A 20,034-nucleotide genomic window follows, 5' to 3' on the forward strand; every position below is an offset into this window, starting at 1 on the left:
CCATCGTTCTCACACACACACACACACACACACACACACACACACACACACACACACACACTAACATAAACACATAGAAGTTAATACGAGAAGCCTTTTCTTTACCTTCATGTTGAGAAGCAGGAGAGCTGAGACGTCTCAGTCAGTCAGCCAGAACTTGAGGTGCAGCAGAACTTCTGTGAGCGTCTGCTGCTTCTTCTCGTCATTGGAGACTTTATCTCTCGTAGCCCTTGAATGCAACTATATAACCACATTTAATTGGTGTTCTTTAAAGCACAAATCCATCTCGACTACAAGGGTAGATCTTGCCGTTGTTGGGAGAACTGGGGGGAAACTTTGAAAATGTGTTTTCCCTGACACCAGAAAGGGAGGAAGAGGAGGAGGGAGGAAGAGCATCGCTACAGCTGTCCCCATCTTGTTTGGTGCTTCTTCTTCTACTCCTTCACTCTTTTCCTTTTTTGTGGTTTTATAAATGAGGTGTGTGTGTGTGTGTGTGTGTGTGTGAGTGTGTGAGAGCGGCACGGCGCTCTGTGAAGCCACTCTGTTGACATCAGCGAAAAAAAAAAAGAAAAGAAAAAAGACCAAAAGACGAAGCGGCCTTAAAGAGCAACCGGGCTTCAGCGGCGGCGGCGGCGGCAGGAGCTACGGCAAGAGTGCAGGCTCAGCGCTGCAACAAAGAGCAGGGAGGCTGGATGAGAGAGAGGAATGTGGGGGGGGAGTGAGGGGGTGCTGGCGATGAGACTCCTCTGATGTGTCTTTGTGCTCTGTGCCACCCAGCTTCTCTCATCCACACACACAGACCTGACACACACACACACACAGATAGAAGACAGAGTGAGCAGAGCTGCATGCGACACACGCAGACATGTGAAATAAGCAATTATCCTATTAACTTTTGATGACCTACAAAAAGTTGTTTTTTCTACACTTGCGTTTCCATTTCCCAAGTGATGCGAAGAGAAGCGGCGTCTTTAAATAGAGAAGTTAGTGTGTGTTCAGTTGTTGACGCGCTTAAAGTTGGTTTAAACAAACGTTCTGTTAACGATGAAGGTGCTCTTCGTTATCTTTTCATTTTAATAATAGATTTTAACGGTGACGTGCTTCATGCTTTTCTTCCATCATGATTCCAGTCAAACACTAAATCACACCCGACAAAGTAAAACATCAACCTCTCACAAATATTTACTGTCACTCTGAACCTATAACTTAGTCTTTTTAATGTCCTTTAAAGATAAAATAATAATCATGAGCTGCAGATTAAACAGAACTCTTGTTGTTGTGAGACGTCTTAATGTAATGTTGCATCTCAAGTGGACTCTAACAGTCCTTCATCTTCACGTCTCTTTGTTTGGTTTTACGTTGGTGTTTTTAAAGAGTTAGTTCTGATTCACTAAAGTCACACAATCACAGTAAAGCTCTAACCGGTGGAGGCGGCGGTGGACCAGCACCCTCCTTCACAGAGTGAGTGTTTAATGACTTTCATTTTCAATTGCTGCCGCCCCCGTCCACAGCAGCTTCTGCCGACCATCTCCTGTAGTAATACACGGACTATCGATATGTACCTCGTACATCTGCACTTCTATCCCTTCAAGTCTCACGTTTCTCAACGTGTCTTTCACTGATGCCCCTCACACATTCACTACCCTGCATCCTTTGAGCTTTGGGTTAGATTCATGTTCTAGTCATTTATTTAGAGTCGATGATGTAACAAACGTGTGCCTCAGAAGCAGCCACTCGCAGCTTTGTTTCAACTGTTGCCGTCGTAGTGATTGTCTCTCCATCTCCTTGTCAGGACGACGAGTGCTACGAGCAGTCTGCGGACGTTCGCTCTCAGCTTCGCTTCTTCGAGCAGCTGGAGAGAATGGAGAAGCAGAGGAAGGACGAGGTGGAGAGAGAGATCCTGCTGAAAGCCGCTAAAGTAAGTTATTGTCACCTCACTGTGTGTGTGTGTGTGTGTGTGTGTGTGTGTGTGTGTGTGCGTGTGTGTGTGTGTGTGTGTGTGTGTGTGTGTGTGTGTGTGTGTGTGTTGCTGACAGATGAATTAGAGTGTGACACCAGTGGATGAAGTGACCTCCCCGCGTCCTCCCAGGCTCCTGGCTCCAGGGCTCTTCTGTCCTGGCTCTTCCTCACCGGACACAGCGAGGAGGGGGGGGGGGGGGGGAGCCTCGTACACTACGCAACCCCCATGCACCATACCACCGACACACACACACACACACTCACACTCAACCCCATGTACAACGTGCACAACTTCCCTCTATCACAAGCCTTGACAGCTCTGGAGAAACAGCATCGACACTGAAAAGTGCACTCTGAGTGAGAATGAACATAAACTGTGATGACAGTGAAGTAAACGAGTCACAACATTTAGTCTCTATTACGACATGACGTGATTATGAATATTATCTAATATCTATCTAATCATCTAAAAGTAGAGTGTAGGTGTCCCTTTGACCCCGCTGATGCACACAGTCCATGACACAACAACGCGTACAGAACAGAAGCGGCTGCACTAACTGCAGTCGTCCCCTGCGGGGTCCTTGCATTGTTACACGTCCACTGTTCTGATGCTAAACCTGTGGAGTCATTTGTTTATCAGTAAAATACTCTTTACATTTGGAAAGATCACCACTGACCCAAAAAAAAAGCGAGAGAATCTTTTGCAAATGAAAATGCCTGGCGGTGCAACATTAGCAGAAAGCTAGGTTAATTTAATTAATTTTGAATGGAGCAAATGTCCCACAGTAAAGATTCTCATTGCAGCACACCTCACCGTCTTAATTGCATTATTACGCTCCGGTCCTGCCATGCAGGATATTAGAAAATCGTCTAGTTGATGAACGCTGGCCACCAAACCTCATGACCTGTCTGTTTTTTTAATTTGAGGAGAAAGCAGATCGCCTCGCTGCAGACATCAGCAGGAAAACGACACTTTGAAGTGTGTTGTTAAAAAAATGAACAGTGATGCTTTTATGTCCCTCGTTCTACATGGTCGGACGGCGTAATCTGTTTTAAATTTTATTTTAACTGTGAACAGTTCTCTTCATTAACAGTGAAGAGCTTCACTTCCCCCTCATGTTTCAGTTCAGGGAGAAAAGAATAGTTTATAAACTGTAGGATATGTTACCTGATAGTATCGTATATATTTATATCCTGTTTTATGTTATTGTGTGGACACAAGCAAAGGCTCAGGGGAAACTCCATCCGAAAACACTTAAACTTCTTCTTTCTTTTAAAAAGTTTAGTTTTCAAACTGTCAAACTGTCAAATGTCACATTTTAGCATTTATTTAATTTGCACTCCAACATTCAACCAGCACGCAGTGAATGCATCGCTGAAAACGTCATAATGTTGTTATACGTGTTATACGTCACGTGGCTCGTCTCACCTTTTAAAAGTCTTAAGTCTTAAAAGGAATTTAATTGATTAATCTAAAAACATTATTTGTGTTATAATGTTTTAAATCAATCTTTCAAAACTCCAAGAACTGTAAAGTAGGATTTTATGAATTGTTTTTCTTTAGACATTACAATTTAAACATTTAACATTTATTTATTTCAATAATTGACAGAATTAACAGTGAAACCAACAACGTTCACATCTGGTCAGCGGCCGCGACGCTCAGAGCAGATGTGTGTACGTTTTAATTCTAATGTAGCGTAAATGTATACGAGTAGTAGAGCATCGAACTTTCCACTGGAACAAAAAGGTGTTTTATAAATATAAAGTATTAATATATATAATATATAAAACCGTCTCTTATTAAAGCTGCTCTTAAATTGAATTGAGGAAATCCAAGTTCACCCTCTGGACAGAATGTTCGACATCAAGTTAACGTCACTCGTCTCACAAACATCCCAACAAGCACGCCCCTCGGGTTTAATCATCACAACGTTCCCAGGTGGGTCACGTCCTGCAGAACGCTGTGTTTGAGCACTTTCCCCTCTGCAGAGCTTGTCAGCGTCTCCTGCCCGGCCCCCTTCTCCCCTCTCTCTCCTGTAAGTGGGAGAACCAGGGCGGCTGACAGAGGAGCTGTAAAGCATGCCAGTGGCACCGCTGCCCTTTGTAAACAGTCCATCTGTACCAACCCCTCCCACCTCCCCGCCCGCCCGCCTCTCTCCTGCTCGAGCGTCGGCTAATTTAACCTCTTGAATAAGAAACCCGTTGAAATAATCCCCTCCACCCCCATCTTCTCTCCTCCTTCTTTCACAACAAGCCCCCCCCCCCCTCCTGCACGCCGTCCATTTAGAATATGACTGGAGTCTTGAGGGATGCTCCGGCCGACCGGAGGGCAAACACATTAGTCTTAGTTGAGATACAGAGCAGTACGTGAACCTCCTGATATATTTAAAGCCAATTAGCATGAAGGCTACGAGGAGAGGAAGGGGGGGGGGGGGGGGGGCATTGATTTAGTATTGGAAGGATAAGTGAAGTATAAAACCAAAATATATATTTATACTCTGCAACCTTTAAAATATACTCGAGGGTTTTTATCATTTATATACCTTTTGAAATGTGCCCGTGAGTTAAACGACTAAATGTAGGTCTCAGAAATATTTGCCAAAGGACCTGTTGGACAAAAGGTAAAGATATGTTTGCACGAAGATTTAAATGGTTTTTCATGGACCTGACCTCATTTTTAATCCGGCAAAAATGAAACTACACAGATCATATCCAGATCCCCACAAAAATAACAGCCGTCTGTGTGTGTCGTACCATAGTGTGCCGTATCGCCTGCAGCGCTCCTGCGTACGTGTACATTTGGCTGTGGTGAAGGATTCCCAGGGACAAGCACATTCACCCAGATCATGGCTGCTGATTAAAATAGAAGTGCTGTGTTGTTACGCCAGACACACACACACACACACACACACACACACACACACACACACACACACACACACACACACACAGCCACGGTTAGCCACACTGGCTCACAGTGACACACACACAGCCACTGATACTGATACTCACCAACATCCTTTGCCCTGTGTGTGTGTGTGTGTGTGTGTGTGTGTGTGTGTGTGTGTGTGTGTGTGTGTGTATGTGTGTGTGTATGTGACAGTGTATGTGTGCTGGCTCCTGCAGAATTTTTAATAACCTCTTTTGATTAGAATCCCCCTCCAGCGGCTTATTTAGGGCTGGATTTGGAGCGGGTTTAAAGGCCAGCACCCCCCCGGGGGGCGCTCCATTGCACTTCTCTGAATTCAAATACAATGTCCTTGACACCTCTGTATCCTGTTCCCGTTTTGCACTATTTTTGCTGCAGCAGCAACAGATGAGCAGTGAAGAGGGGTGCCGGGCTCCTTAAACCAGCTGTTAACCTGTGTTCCCCCCCCCTTTCCTCCACAGAGTCGCTCCAGGCAAGAGGACCCAGAGCAAGCTCGACTGAAACAGAAAGCTAAGGAGGTAAGCTGCTGCGGAGATCATTACCCTTGACATTTCCCGACTCCAGTGTATTAATGTTTCATGCCTCGCTACATATGTAATGCCATTTAAAGTCCGACTTAAAAAAAGTTTGAGGAATTATTCGCGCCAATTGATGTTCATGTGTGGAAAATGATTTTCTGCTCACCAAAGACACCCCCCACTTCCTCCCCCCCCTTCCCCTCCTCTTCATCATGGTCATTGGGCCATCGGGGGGGAAGGATGCGGCGGCATTCATACGTTCATTCTGCATTTTCTCACCTTTTTGCGAATAATATTTGTTTAAAAACTAAACTATAAAAAACATTTATTTTCTCTTTGCAACAATAGTTCGGTTAGAGCAGAACGAGAAGAGCGAGTGAACGCACCAATGCATGCTCTACATTAACTTTTACTACTACAAAGGAAACAAAAATACTTCTTCAAGTAATAGGCCAAGGCACAACACGTCGTGTTGCAAATTGGGAGACGTGTCACTGATGTGGCGCGTGGCGCTGCTTTATCCTCGTGTATATGGTAAAACTCCCAGTGGACCCCAGAAAGTAGTCCACTCGGCTTGTAGTGGTTGGTTTATGTTGTTTACGCAAACGCAATAGATGTGTCACAGCGGAGGTTTGTTTTTTACTTTGTTTACTCCAGAATAACTTCACTGGGTGTTTTCAGTCCTTGGCGTGCTAACAAGGATCAAGAGGATTGTCTTGAGCTTCCGTGGAGAAGTGTGAGTAGGCAGGAGGATGAGACGAGCTCCAGCACCTGTTGTTGTTGTTGATGTTGAGGCGCAGACGTGGTTTCTTCTGAAGCCGCTTGCTCTTTTAAAAAGACAGCCCTTTATTCATCCAGGTAAAGTTAACTGACACGTCTGCATTTATACTTTAACACTTCCCCACCTGACGGCTCCCCACCAATCAGTTCACACTTTAAGGGGTAACTGTAAATGCCTTGCTCAAGGGCCGCTCAGTATTGTTGTTTGAAGTGTTTAATTCTTTAGGATATTCTTAGCCAGTGTGGTGAACTTGTGACCTTCATGTGGACTTCTCTCACCTCTGGCTACTGGCAGCGCTCGGTCTTTTCTCTGCATCTCTCAGGGACATTTCTTTCGAGCAACAGTGAGCTCTGCTGCAGTTTAGAACATTCACACTACATCTCAGCCTACCCATAAGCCCCACATATGCAAATGACTCCGCGTAATAGGCAGCGGGATAGGTTTGCCCCAGGGGCCATGTGATCAAAGCGGATCTCCTCCCTGTTAAGTGGCAGTCCGCTCGTCATCTGGATACGGCCAGATTAGCGCCTCGTGAGGAGACGCCGCCATGCACGCATGCACATTTTCATTTTCATGTGGAACTTTAAGAAGGTGGTTTGGAAATTGTTACTTTATGTAACGCTTTCTCCCGCTAGATACCCCCCCCCCCCCCCCCACACACACACACACACACACACACACACACACACCCACACACACACACCCCCTCTTCCACTCTCCCTCATTTCTTTCTTTTCTTTTCTTAATGGCCGTCGTTTCTCAGTCCCCGTGCCGCTCTGGTTTTCATCACCTGAGCTGGCTGTCTGTGTCACTGCCGAGTCTGTCGTCAGCTCGCACATCTGTGCAAATTTCATCAGGATAATGAGCCCGAGCTCCTCTTCCAGGAGACGACGGGCAGCGGAGCCAGCCTCTCTTTAAGCCACACTATCCCTGATCACGCATACACACAGAATTACCCCCACCAAACAGTCATCATTCTGCAGAGATGGAATTACAGCGTCTTATACACTTGAGGAACTTCAGGAAGAGCAACAGAGAAGAGATCTCTCATCCCCTGTGTGTCCATCACCTCCATCACACCCAGGTGTATCAGGGGAAAGTGTTGTTTGTCAGAGTTAACCCACTGATGCTCACAGCCTCTCTTTTAGCCTCATATCATAACACAATTATTAGTTTCTCACAGTCCATAAAGGTTCATCTGGTGACAACAGAGCAGCAGGAATGAGTTTAGCATCGTTGCACTTCCGGTTCCCTCGTGTTGCACTCGAAGGGTTTTTGGTTACATGCCTGAAATAAGATCTGTGGTCAACACAAGTCTAAGAGATTATAATGTCCTGACATAGAATACGTCAGCATCCTGAATTTAGTGTATTTGACGTGTCTTAGAAAAGGGTTTGTCCGCCTTTAGCGTAGTGGTGGTGACGTGAAGTTATGCAACCGTGGTGTAGTTTGTTTATAGCATGACGTTTTTTACTTTAATTTATGCTACAGAAATCATAAAAGTGGTGTTAATCTGTGCAGATTATCTTGCTGAACATGTAAATTTCATGCAATAATCCCACAAATGGAAAAGTCCCATTGCCTTGTCGCCCCTGCAGCACGATGTTGTTCGTGTGACCTCTGGGGTCCGCCTCCTTCTCTGACCACGACCGGCCAGATCGCTCTGCCTTTGGTGTTCATGTTCCCCAGAGGATACACCCGAATGTTTTTGTCATTCCTTGATCTTCACTTTAGTGCAACGATCCGGCCAAAATGTCCCGTTGTTAACATAAATTATAGGCAGATTGCCTCGACATTCACTTGGCACATTCATGCTCCCCACCTTTAAATGTCTGAGCTTCCTCCTTGTGCCCCCCTCAGCCGTAACATATCTCACAATATTACAGGCAAATTAAGTTGCCAAGGAGTTCCCAGAGCCGCTGTAGTCTTCTACACCTGGTCTAAAGATAAAGCTGATATTAGATATTACACCCAACAGCACCACAATGTTTTTCCTCCAATGGATTTGTATTGAGGGGTAATGAACATTGTAGGCTCTAGGTGTCACTAGCAGCACTTTAGGATTTTAGTCTTTTATTCGCCTCTAATTGTGCGTCTGTATTTGCACCAGCAACTTAACCCACAACCTCGTCACCAGCAGAGCAGGCTGGGCAGAGAGAGAGAGAGAGAGTGGTCTATCACCCCCGTTTCCTCTATTCACTACCATTTGGCCGAAAGGTCAGATGGGCTATTTCAAAAATGCCCCCAGTGAAAATCAATGGGCAAATCGTGGAGCTCAGTTCCTGTTTGTTGTTGTTGTTGGTGGTGGGTCTGTGTGTTCTGTCTGTTCCATCACTGAGGCAGGAGGCCAGGCAATGCCTAATCATTGAGAGTGAGAGAATGAGACGGAGAGACAGAGACAAAGAGATGGAGAGAAAAGGAGACTTGGGGGGGAGAAAGAGAGGGGAGGCAGAGAGAGATAGAGAGGGAGTTAAGGCCAGTAGAGATACATCACGATGTCAGACACACAGACACACTGCAGCCACAGATTCATCATCGCAACCGCGTCTGCAGGCACAACTGGACACAGGAAACGAGTGAACTGGAGAAGAGGAGTGGAGCAAGGACAGGCGAAGAGGGACGAGGGAAGAGGGGGAAGACAAATTGGCTACTACAGCTGGCCAAAATCTGGCCAAAAGCTCCTGTTGGGGCCCGTTTAGCTGCTAAAGCAGACTATGCCAAGAACACTAATATTTCCAAGGTATAGCGTTGTGAAGATGAGTTGGTTAAGGAGCCACCTTACACTATTGCTCTTTCTCTAGTCTTCATTACGCTGCCCTTGCAGCAAGACACTTCTAGCACAGAGTGATTCCAGAGAAACCAAGAGCTGTCTAATAGGAATCTCAAAGGTTTTTCTTTTTAGAATAATTTCCCTCAAATATTTCTTCTTCTTCAGGCATTAAGAGATTTATTTTTGCCCATTCCGACGCACCAGCATTACTTGAAATGTCTTGAACCTCTACCGAATTAATTCTGCCCGAGCTCAACTTTGAACCATGCACGGCTCCAATTAAAAGCCTGCAGTCATACAGCCTCCGTTGCGTTACGAACCTATATGTTTGACCAGCACTCATGTGACATATGCACAGCCATGGTCAAATGGAGCATATTTAGCCTCTTGAAGAAACACATAATTGCTCATTTACTGTATGTTGTACATTTTGAATCGCAACCCTTTGCTCAGCCAGGTATGCGCCCGGCCTGAATGCACACATGCATGTTTCTTGATTGCCTGGCATCCTCCACAAGTGACCAGGTCACGGAGAGATTGGAATCTACCCACACTGAAAGCCCCGTCAGCCAGAGCCTCACACTTCTCCGGCGAGGAGAGGCGTGTCAGAGGACAATGAAGCAGCCCCTTAGTTTTTATTAGGCCAGCTATATCTGCGAGTTCATAGGCTCTCATCCTCTGGCCCTCCACAAACTGCTCTGCTCAAAGAGGCGCTCTTCCCCCCCGTCAGCCTGGCCCCAGGGCGAAAGCCTGCTACCCTCCTCCATGTTGTCTCCCTGTCTATGCTGACTTTCAAAGAGAATTCCTGCTGTTTTCTGCGTCCCAATTCATAGTTGTTATGTTCTTGTTTTGTGGCCTCACAGATGCACAACACCTTCGTATGAACTGAGCTGCAGCAGCAGAAGATCTTTTCTAGAGCAAATGAAGTTATGCATGTGTTTAGCAGGTGCTCTGTTTTAACTTCATTTCAGCTGGATTTCTATGTTTTCTTTTGAAAGATCATGAAAGGTTGACTGGATAAGTTAATTATCACTTAAAACACTTCTGTTTTTGAGGTCCTTAAGATGTGAGGGCTACTAAATAGTACACAGTAACCCTATTTTTATTTGTTGCTTTGTTGCCGGTAGTCTCAACTTCAGTTTTCTTCCTCACCTCAAGACATGTTAGATGAAAAAAAAAATAGAAGCAGGCTTTAAAAGTACCTTTGGTGTTCCTGTGTGTTTTCGAATATTACAAAGTGCTGTAATGAGAAGGAAAACAACACAAAAAGGAGATTTCTTTTTTTTTTTGTGCCTCAGAGGGAGATAGCGACTCGTCTCCTCGCTGTTACAAGCCTGTAGGTTCACTTTTCTCTTTGTGCGCCAGAGCACTCCTTGGGACTCGAGCGACAGGGGAATTGGGCATGCTGAGCTACGCTGGTGGCGAGGTGCCAGCCTCCTGTGCCGGGGATATAAGTGAGAGGGAGGCAGGAGGCAGGACACGTTTCAATTAGGCAACAAACACCGCACACAGAGGATGATAGAAGAGGAAAAAACACCTCATCCTCTCCAGCTAACTTCTCCCTTCTGACCTCTCCCAAAAACACACTTCCCTGAACCGCTCCGCTCCACCTTTCTTCTTCTTTTCTATTTAAAATCTGAGGTGTCATTTTTGCGGAATTCACATGGGAAGGACTGTACCGGGGGTCTTTGTGAGGTGATGCTAAGTGTGCCAGCTCGGCCTGCATGTTTCCATTAGATTGTCATGTTGGCTAATTAGAGAGCGGCAGCATGATTCACCTTGTTAATTAGGAGGACTTGCACACCATGTGCCTGGGGGCGGTGTGGGGAAGAGGAGCCCAGCCTCAGAGCCTGCTAGTCGCCTGCTGCCTATGAAGATTCCCCTTCTCATCTACCTTTCACTCCTTTTTTTTTTTGATTTGGAAATGAATAAATCATTGAGATCGTCCTCTGTTGGAGTGTGAATATCTGAGTTCTCATCTTTTCCTGGATGCAAATTAGACGTGATCAATAGAAGGTGACGAGCGGCGAATCTAAATGTTAAAAAGACAGGGAGAGGGAAGACTGCTAGACGCAGCACGCCAGCGTAGAACGAGACAAAGCGAGAGAACATTTAAAGTAGGAAATTTCCCCTTAGATAAGCAGTATTTTTAATGATCACCACTCTCCCGCTGAAAAGCCGTCAGAAAATGCTTAACACTGATTTCTGGCTTCTTCATTAGACGCTTTTTTTCCTGACAAAATGTGTCGTGCAAATGTTATTATTTATAAAAATAATACTTACTCCAGTGGAAAGGCATCGAATGCATCCACGTGTGTCACTCTACGCCGTATAATTCCTGCAAATAAGTTGCAGATGAAGGGGACCCGTCGGGTCATGATAGTGACACTCACATAATGACCTTAGCTCCGGGGACGGCTGGGGGCTCCGCATAATTGGTCCTTGGCCCTGGAAACCCTTCTGACATACTCGGCTTCAGAGGAACTGGAGCACTCTCAGCCAAGACTATTAGCTCATGCATGTATTTTGAATTCATCTCCATAGGTAAGATAACATAAGCACAGACAGATTGAATATTTAAGGAGATGTATGTGTGTTGAGAAAGATGATGACACAGAATGTTTTTGCATCTTTAATGCACATTTTTCCATCTCGACAGATTTATTATCTGTTATTCAGGAAGACGAGTATCGTCACCGTGAATGCTCGTGTCTGCGACATATAGTGAAGCTATAATGATAAGTGTCAATACGTACTGTTACACCTGGCAAAGAGTCCATGCATATCACTACTGTATATATATTTAATAAATGCATTTAGACGGCTCGCAGCACAACGTATAATGCACACGTTGCACATGCTGTATATTAACAATTCAGTGTTGCCGTGTGTCGTTATTGAGTTGTGTTGCTAAAATCATACATGCCTCTATCCCGTTTTAACAAAGACGTGCCTACATTATCAGGTCAGGGCTGAACTCGTCTCTTTGTAGTGTCTGAGTGCAGATGGAGAAGTGAAACCCGATTGGTTACTGCAAATGGCGCTTCTCCCTGCAGCAAACTAACTGCCAGGCACTTCACATGAGGAAAGGCCTCGAGATGCAGCTCCCAGATGTTCCCGTAATGTCGGCCATGTGGGTGTCAGGTGAATGAGATCCATGGATTACAGACGTGCATAAAACACATTCGTGAAATGTCCACACTCTCATGTGAGGAAGAGACAGAAACGGTGTTTCGGATAACGGCATTTGAAATTGGCATTGAAGTCGGGAAAATATCTTCCCTTTCATCTGACAAATGATTCCACCGGGCTTCATTCTTGAAACATTTGTACACACAGATATGATCTTAACTCGTGCGTACACACAAACATGGAACTTTTTTGAGATGAATGTTAGTTTCTTTAAGTCATAACCGATAATAAGCAGTATGCGCAACACTTTCTTCTTTTGTGTCAAGTTAGTGAATAAAGAATCTGCTGGCAGCTCTGTGAGGCTGAATGTAGGCACAACTAAAGTCTGCATGCTCACAATGACTCCATCTTATAGCTTAGCATGTTAGCATGCTAACATTGGCTAAGCAGCACTAAACAAAGTACAGCTGAGGCTGAATGTCATTCGTTCTGCAGGTAGTCGGAAACTAAACTATTGCACGATTGGACATTTTGACCTGATGATGGCGCTTGATGGAAAAAGTAAATTTAAGTTATTACAATACATCCTGACGGAAACATTGTTATTGTTCTGCACTTGCATGATTTCACCTATTTAAAGTTGATGTACTTGGAAGATTCTTGCTGTTCGGGGTTGTAGCCTCACGATGTAACATGAACGTCTTGTGCACCAAAGCTCATGACAATCCATCAAATAGTTGGCGAGACTCCCGCAGAGTAACATTATTTGGGCGGAGACAAAATGCCACAAAGGTCCCAGTTGGACTGGCTCAAGTGTTGTGACACAACCAGGACCACCCGAGACAAACTTTCTTTACAGTAGATAACAGATATATGTGTGAGTGCCAGCCTCCTGACATTGATGCTGACTTATGGGGAGCTGTTGGGGTGCCAATGTCCAGTGGTGCTAAAACTGTCTGTCCTGCTCCTGTGGCTCTTAAACACCCGACAGCAGACAAACCGTTCTCAGTTTCTGGTTGTAAATCAAGCCACTGATTTATATCTTTCACGTGTGACGTTTAGAGTTGATAGAACGCCTGACACGCTCTCCTTTCTCTTCCGCTGCTGACACTGAGCATCATGATTATCAGTCTGTAACATGTTGCTGTGTGTCACACAGGGTTGCATAGCCATAACGAGAAGGACGGTTATTTTGGCCCCAAATTCGAGCAGAGCCGTGCTTTCACTTTGACGCCGCGCTGCATTCCTGCTAATAAACAAATGTTTGCATCAAAAATAATCCGTGCATGTTCGTTTGGCCCGCCTGTCCTCCGCTGTGTATTACTCTTCCACTTCAGACCGCAGCCGCACAATTCAGGAACGCTTTTCACAGGCTGCATGACAACATCTCCATCGCCCCCTGGTGGCTGTCTGTTAGTTTAAGGAAGCGCTTGTTTTTGTGGAGCACGCATTTTAAACGTCAATCAAACGTCGATCATGTTTATTGTTGAATTGTGGGAAGCCAAAAGTTTTTGATTGATTGTAGGATCAAACTAAAACCCTCGTCCAGTCGCACAACATGAGATTATGTTGTTTCCAAACGTTTTTGGATTCAGCTTTTTAATGCAGTACAGTTACATCGCAGTGTTGTGTATTAACGCTTCGATGATCTACCTTCACACCGCTACACAAATATATGTTGGTTAGCTTCTGTGCATTCTCTGCACCTTCCACTTCCACGATAAGAGATTTGATTGAAGCTGAAGCCAAACACCCTTATTTAAAATGTATGCACTCTACAAAGGCTCTTTAAGGAGAAAATGCATTCATGAAGAAGTGGCATATGTTATGTCTATATACTGAGAGGCTCCCTGCTGTGCGGTTGGACAGGAGCTCGCTAGGGGGAGGGGGAGAGACAGACCAACTCAAAACCCATGATCTGGCTTTTGTACTGTGGTCTTTGCAGGGCAGAGAGCCCCGTAGCTTCCTTCACAGCCCCGTAGCTGCTTGTGACGTCAAGCAGAGCGTGTTCTGCTCTACCAAGGACATCTGTCTGTAAGCGTCTGGGGGGCCGCGAGCAGACCCTCAGGCCGGGAGGCGAGAGGAAGGAAGGGGAGGGAGGGAAGATGGAGAGAAAAGCCTTTGTTAAAAAACAGCAGAGATGGAGAACGGCAGGTTGGCCATCATGGCTCCTGCAGCTCATCCTCCTTTTCACTCCAAGCGTATCAGACCGCTCCAAGGTCTTGCCGTCTTTTGGACATTATTGCATCATAAGGGAACATACGTCTCTTTCGTCTGTGTCGAGAAAAAGCAGTTTTTTCTCACTTAGGTCTTGATGGACATGTTTACCAATCTATTAAAGGCATAGAGCTTAAAGTTAGACTAAAATACAAATGATCATTTTCAGTTGCTATAATGTGTTCTTGTTTTCTCTGTGAAATGTGTTTGTTTTAATATAAATAACAATAAAAACAAAACATGCCCGGTAATGAAAAGATTACTAATGTTTTCATTACCTTTCATTGCACTAAACCTTCTTAGTTTGTTAGCAACAGCTGTACTGATTGAGCAGCCGTCCTCTGTCCTCAAACTGGAGGTCTTAGTCTTCTTAAATATGATTTTGTAAGAATCTTCCACGACGTAACTCCATGACACAAGTAATCTGATGAATACATGTAATTTGATATCCAGTGTCTGGATTCTTCAAGCATATCAAGCCTATTTAATACAGATTCATAGCTGGAAAACAGATATCGTATGCTTGGGGTGGGTTCTTTCATTTGTATCATTAAACATTGGGTGGTGCCATTTATTCTCAAAGGAGCTTTAACTTCTTGCAGAGAGTTTGTGTAGCAGCTTAATCTCATTTTCAGCGTAGATTAGGAATAATTCTGAGAGCCTTGATGAAAACAGACTCTGATCAGATTCATATCAGATTCAAAGCTTCAGTGTGAACTGATACGCACTTAGCTGAGCACAGTGTGGAAGAGCTCTTTGTGTTTCCCCAGAAATGTACATATTTCCAATTTCCCCACACTGACCAAGTTCATCAGGTGACATTTTTGCATCGAGACAAAAAGCTCTTTCTAACAAAGCTGCAGATTGATTCTGTCGGGCATTTTGAAAATGTTCTACATCTCCTGACCTTTGCTAATAATTTGACTTTACAAGTTCCAGTTCCCAGCTTTAAAAGGGCACACAGGCGGACTGGAAGCACTGGTATTTAAGTGATTTTGGAACAGCAGATATTTACGTGGTACCATTGATCGGACCTGACAAATGTATGCACTCTGCCAGATGGTTATTCTTCAAGTCTGGGATGAATCTCTGTACTGACCTTTGCAGCTTTTTTGGCAGTGATTGTACGTATGGCCGACATAGTCAAAAAGGTATAGAGAGATTATTTTACTTGTAGGTCAAAGTTTTGATTTCCTTATCAAAAAGATGCTCTGGCTGTGCCATTTAATATACCGACCTGTAAGTTTGTGACAACTTCCATAAACATCATTAGTAAAGAGGAAGAGTGGTGGCACATAGAAACCGGCTCACCCAGATTGATGACATTCACCTCAACAGTTACCTCAAGGTAAAACAATACATATTTCCTCTTACCTGTAGTGCAACTTGTCAGTCTGGATTGTTTTGACGTCAGTGTTGGAGATATCGGCCGTAGAGATGTCTGCCTCCTCTCCAATATAATTGAACCAGATGACACTTCGCCTGTGGTGCTCAAAGCGGCGAAAAGAAAATACATCGACTATATCTTTTTCCAGAAATCATGACCCAGTTACTTAATATAATCCACACACCTTGTTGTGAGTAGGGATGTCATTTAGTAGTCGATACCAAGACCAGTGTGATTCCACGATTCACGATACCAATTCGATACCGCGGTTAAAAACTAAAAGAAGACTATGAATCCCGTGTACTTCAACATACAGTCCTTTAGTACCGTTTGCATACTGGTGTTCGTTAGGAAGCTAAACAAGCTGTTTGATATTGCTTACGTTTGATGACGTTTTAATTTACCTTCACGCTAATTGTTACTGAATATGAGCATGAACGCAACATAGTGCAACTCTATGGAACCTCGCTAACAGCTAACGTTGACTTAGCGCTACTGTAAAAAACGAGTACCGTCACGTGGCACCAATCTCATGACCTTTTCATGTAGGAACTATTTTCTTTCTTACAAACTACATACGCCAACCGTATCACCGCAGAGGAATGCGTGCATCTCATCATGGACAAGAGGCTTGGTTTGGCGGGTGTAGTTCGGTAGAAAGAAAAATAGTTCCTGCATGATCCAACTCACACCAAAACAATCTAGATTTGTAAATAGCACTACAGGTAAGAGGAACATTTAGTATTTTGAACCGTCCCTTTAACACTATACAATAATAACCAGAGTGAATGGTGACTCACACCTCATGACTAAATGTCAACAAACCCTAACCCAGTTGAAGACGGCAATCTGAGGACTGAAACCGTTTTTCAAGGCAAATTCATCCACATTCCTTCATTGCTACTGCTACTACTTCATAGCATCGCTACACCTGTGTGTGTCTAGACGAACATACTTTTATGTAAATGTTTGAATTTAATGGTGGTTGAAACAACTCCTCGGGGTAAACAAATCTATCAAAGCCTGGCCCAAATCTGGCTTGTATCAGTTGGCAGTCATTAAAGGAAGGTAGACTCGGCATAGTGGCACCAGATTGAAATCAGAAATCAGTCTTCCAGTGTCATGGCGGCCGTTTTACTGACGGGAAACGCAGACTGGAGGGTTGCAGATGGCAAAATGAAGTCTTCATTTATCATACAGTCATAAATCTGAAAATGCAGGCAGTTGCTGTGGGCGCTGGGAGCCCATGCCTGGTGCCAACTGCCAGGCAGAGATGCCGGCATCCTGGTGCCATCAGTGAGATAGCGGACTCTCTCTCCACATCTCTCTCTCTCTCTTTTTTCTCACTTTTTATGAGGAGTATCTCTCTCTCTCTCTATCTTCTATTTTTCTAGCTATATCTATATCTCTATTATTCTCCTCTCTCTTATATGTTATCTCTATATCTATATCTCTCTCTCATATTCTCTCTCGTGTTCTCTTCTCTTCTCTCTCTCTATCTCATCTCTGTTCTCTATCTTATCTCTATCTATTATCATCTTCTACTGTCTATCTCTTCTCTTTTACTCTTCTCTCTCTATTATCTCTTCTCTCTCTTCATCTCTCTATCTCTCTCTCTCTCTCTCTCTCGCTCTCTTCTCGCTCTTATCTTGCTCTCTCTCTCTCTTTCTCACGCTACCTCATTCTCTCTCTTCTCTCTCTCTTTCCCTCTCTTTCCTCCCAGCTCACTTTGCGGCGGGATTCTTTAAGGTCAGGCCTGGAGAGATTTGTGTGTTGTTTGTGGCAAAGCCTAATAAGGTAGCATTGATAACATTAATGCTACATTTGCCATGTGGACAGGGGCAATAATCGTCTGCACCCTGTTAGCAATATGCAGCCACTTTCGCAGTTACTGGCTCTATTATCCCCTCTGTCTCCATTTACATAGTGTTAAGAGCCGATTCCTGACTCGACACTCACCAATCACTAGTGCCACTAATTAGTATTTGTTCGACTATAGTGAATACATTTTTCCTTATCCTTAAAAAAAAAGGAAATGGATAAATAAATGTGGTTTAAATATTCAGCCGGTTGCTGCTGCTGCTATTATTCCTTCTACTTTGTGTTGTGAGCCTGTTTGAATCTTTCAACAGTTCCGCCGTGCTAAATGTGAAGTGGCAACACCCTAAAGGGCATGCCTTGCCTGCGGGGTTTTAGGGAAAAAATCAGAAGCAACTGCATGCACATTTTAGATCAGACTTTATACACCAACCTTTTACAGGACGCCATCTGAAAGTAACATGAGATTTCCCCCCGATCAGACAACATACGTGCCTCACACAAACACCAGCGCCCAGCGCACACATGCTGAGAGATAACATAAAAGAACATGAACGACATGAAAGCGCACATTGATTGTCGCTGTTCGCTTCAGCCCAGGCCTCTCTCCCCCAGCGGGCAGGCACGCAGGCAGGCTGGTGGGTAGGCATTCCCTCTGCTGTGGCCAAGATTGATAGGCACGTGTGTGTGTGTGTATGTGTATGTGTGTGTGTGTGTGTGTTTGCATGTTGGAGGGAGTGCTGACACCCTGTGTGCCATGGCCCCAGGCCCTCACACATCCACCCAATAGAAAGGGCAGCTCCCAGCGACGCTGGGTTCCCCCTCAGCCCTGCGGCTAGACATGACATTACCTTGGGCAGTGCCTTCCCACAGCCTCCCCCTTATATATCACAAACTGCAAAAATCACAATGGGACCATGTGACTGCACACACACGCACTCAATCTTTGACAGGAGCTCTGTTAATGGCTGACAACAGGCTTCCATTTTGTTTGGCTTAGCAGAGCTTATACAATACATGAATGGACAGATAGAAGAAGCTGTTTACTTTAACTTCTAAATGTGATCCTACTCTCAGCACGCTCTAAAATGGGAAGGCTTTCATAGCAAATGCTCTTACAATCTGTAATTCAGATTTTTGGGGTCACTTGTGTGGCAACAAGTAATTATCATTGTGTACTTTTATGTGATTATAATATACAGAGCAAGAAAGTATTCTTTTGAAGGTTTGGACCATCAGCGCTACCAAGTCAAAAAGCTCAAGGCAGTTCTGTATCACAGATAGTTATTATATCCGCCAGGCATCTGGACGTGTGTGTGTGTGTGTGTGTGTGTGTCTATCTGTCTGTCTGTCTGCAGCTAATATTACATACTACTGGAGCCATCAGCCTTGTATTTCTTGTGCACATTTATGATTGTATGCTCAAGGACTTCTGGTGGTTGCAGTGATTAATGTTTGAGAAACACATTTTAGTGACAGTTTCTTACCATCATCGACTGCTGACTCCTCGTTCCTCTTCACCGGCCGCTAGGAGCCGAAAGTGATCAACAACGACTATAATAGCAGAAGGTGCATCGTGGTCTGTTGCAGGCCACATTACAAAACCTACATCCATAGAAATATCAGAGAGAATCAAATGAGATTCAACTCTTGTTTGGGAGGAGAGAGGAAGCATCTCATTGTGATTCTGGGACAACACTCCTCTACATAAAGTGGAGAAGTTACGCTTATGTTCTAATCTTTGTGTCTCTGTGTTCTCCTCACCAGATGCAGCAACAGGAACTGGCGACGATAAGGCAGCGAGATGCCAACCTTACAGCACTAGCCGCCATCGGACCCCGCAAAAAACGTAAAATGGATTCACCAGGAGCCACCCCATCAGGGGCCGAGGTAAGAAATACACTCGCTTAACCTTCAGTGCGTTTGTGACGATGACGTCATCACAGAGACTCACCTGTCCACCACCGTACTGCTGATACCTTAGCGATGAACAGAATGTATTTCTCAGCGTTCTTCTCCTTCTTAAAGTGTATTTTTGTGTGTGTACACAGCTTTCAATGGTAATTCTCATGGCCATGTCATCCCCAACTGTATTAAGGGTTGCTTGATATGCAAAACAAAATGACTCACTGAATATGTATCTCTACGACGGTGAATACGATTGAATAATCTCTGCAGGTGAAGCACTCGTTTCCAATTCCAGCTGCTGGAAGGTGTAAAGTTGTTACGCCTCTTAAGCATGACACTTTGAAAAACGGCTTTTGTTTTTTAATGCAGGATATTCTCCTGAATCTAAACGCCGTGTCGTTGTCGAGAGACTTGAGGTTGTGCAGTCTCTGTACACGGAACGCTCCACACGTGTGCGTGTAGCTCGACGTTTGTGGAAGTGACAAAGAGTTTATTGACATAAGTGCAGTGACCGACATTGCTCCCGGGACAATCAATCTACAATGTGCTGCGGTGTTGGAGTTAGAGATTAGGCAAAACCAGTTAGATGTGCTGCCCAATGATCAGACAGTC

At 44.6% G+C, this 20,034-nt stretch overlaps 1 protein-coding gene across 1 annotated transcript in view; it reads left to right on the forward strand.

Moving 5' to 3' along the window:
- LOC115006508 (transcription initiation factor TFIID subunit 4) overlaps positions 1 to 20,034 on the forward strand; it is a 59,807-nt gene that overhangs the window by 35,092 nt on the left and 4,681 nt on the right. Inside the window, 3 exon segments of the mRNA XM_029428797.1 lie at positions 1,793 to 1,918; positions 5,353 to 5,409; positions 19,282 to 19,404. Coding sequence (XP_029284657.1) covers positions 1,793 to 1,918; positions 5,353 to 5,409; positions 19,282 to 19,404 — 306 coding nt within the window.

Source organism: Cottoperca gobio, chromosome 3 (genome assembly GCF_900634415.1).
Source record: "Cottoperca gobio chromosome 3, fCotGob3.1, whole genome shotgun sequence".
NCBI lineage: Eukaryota > Metazoa > Chordata > Actinopteri > Perciformes > Bovichtidae > Cottoperca > Cottoperca gobio.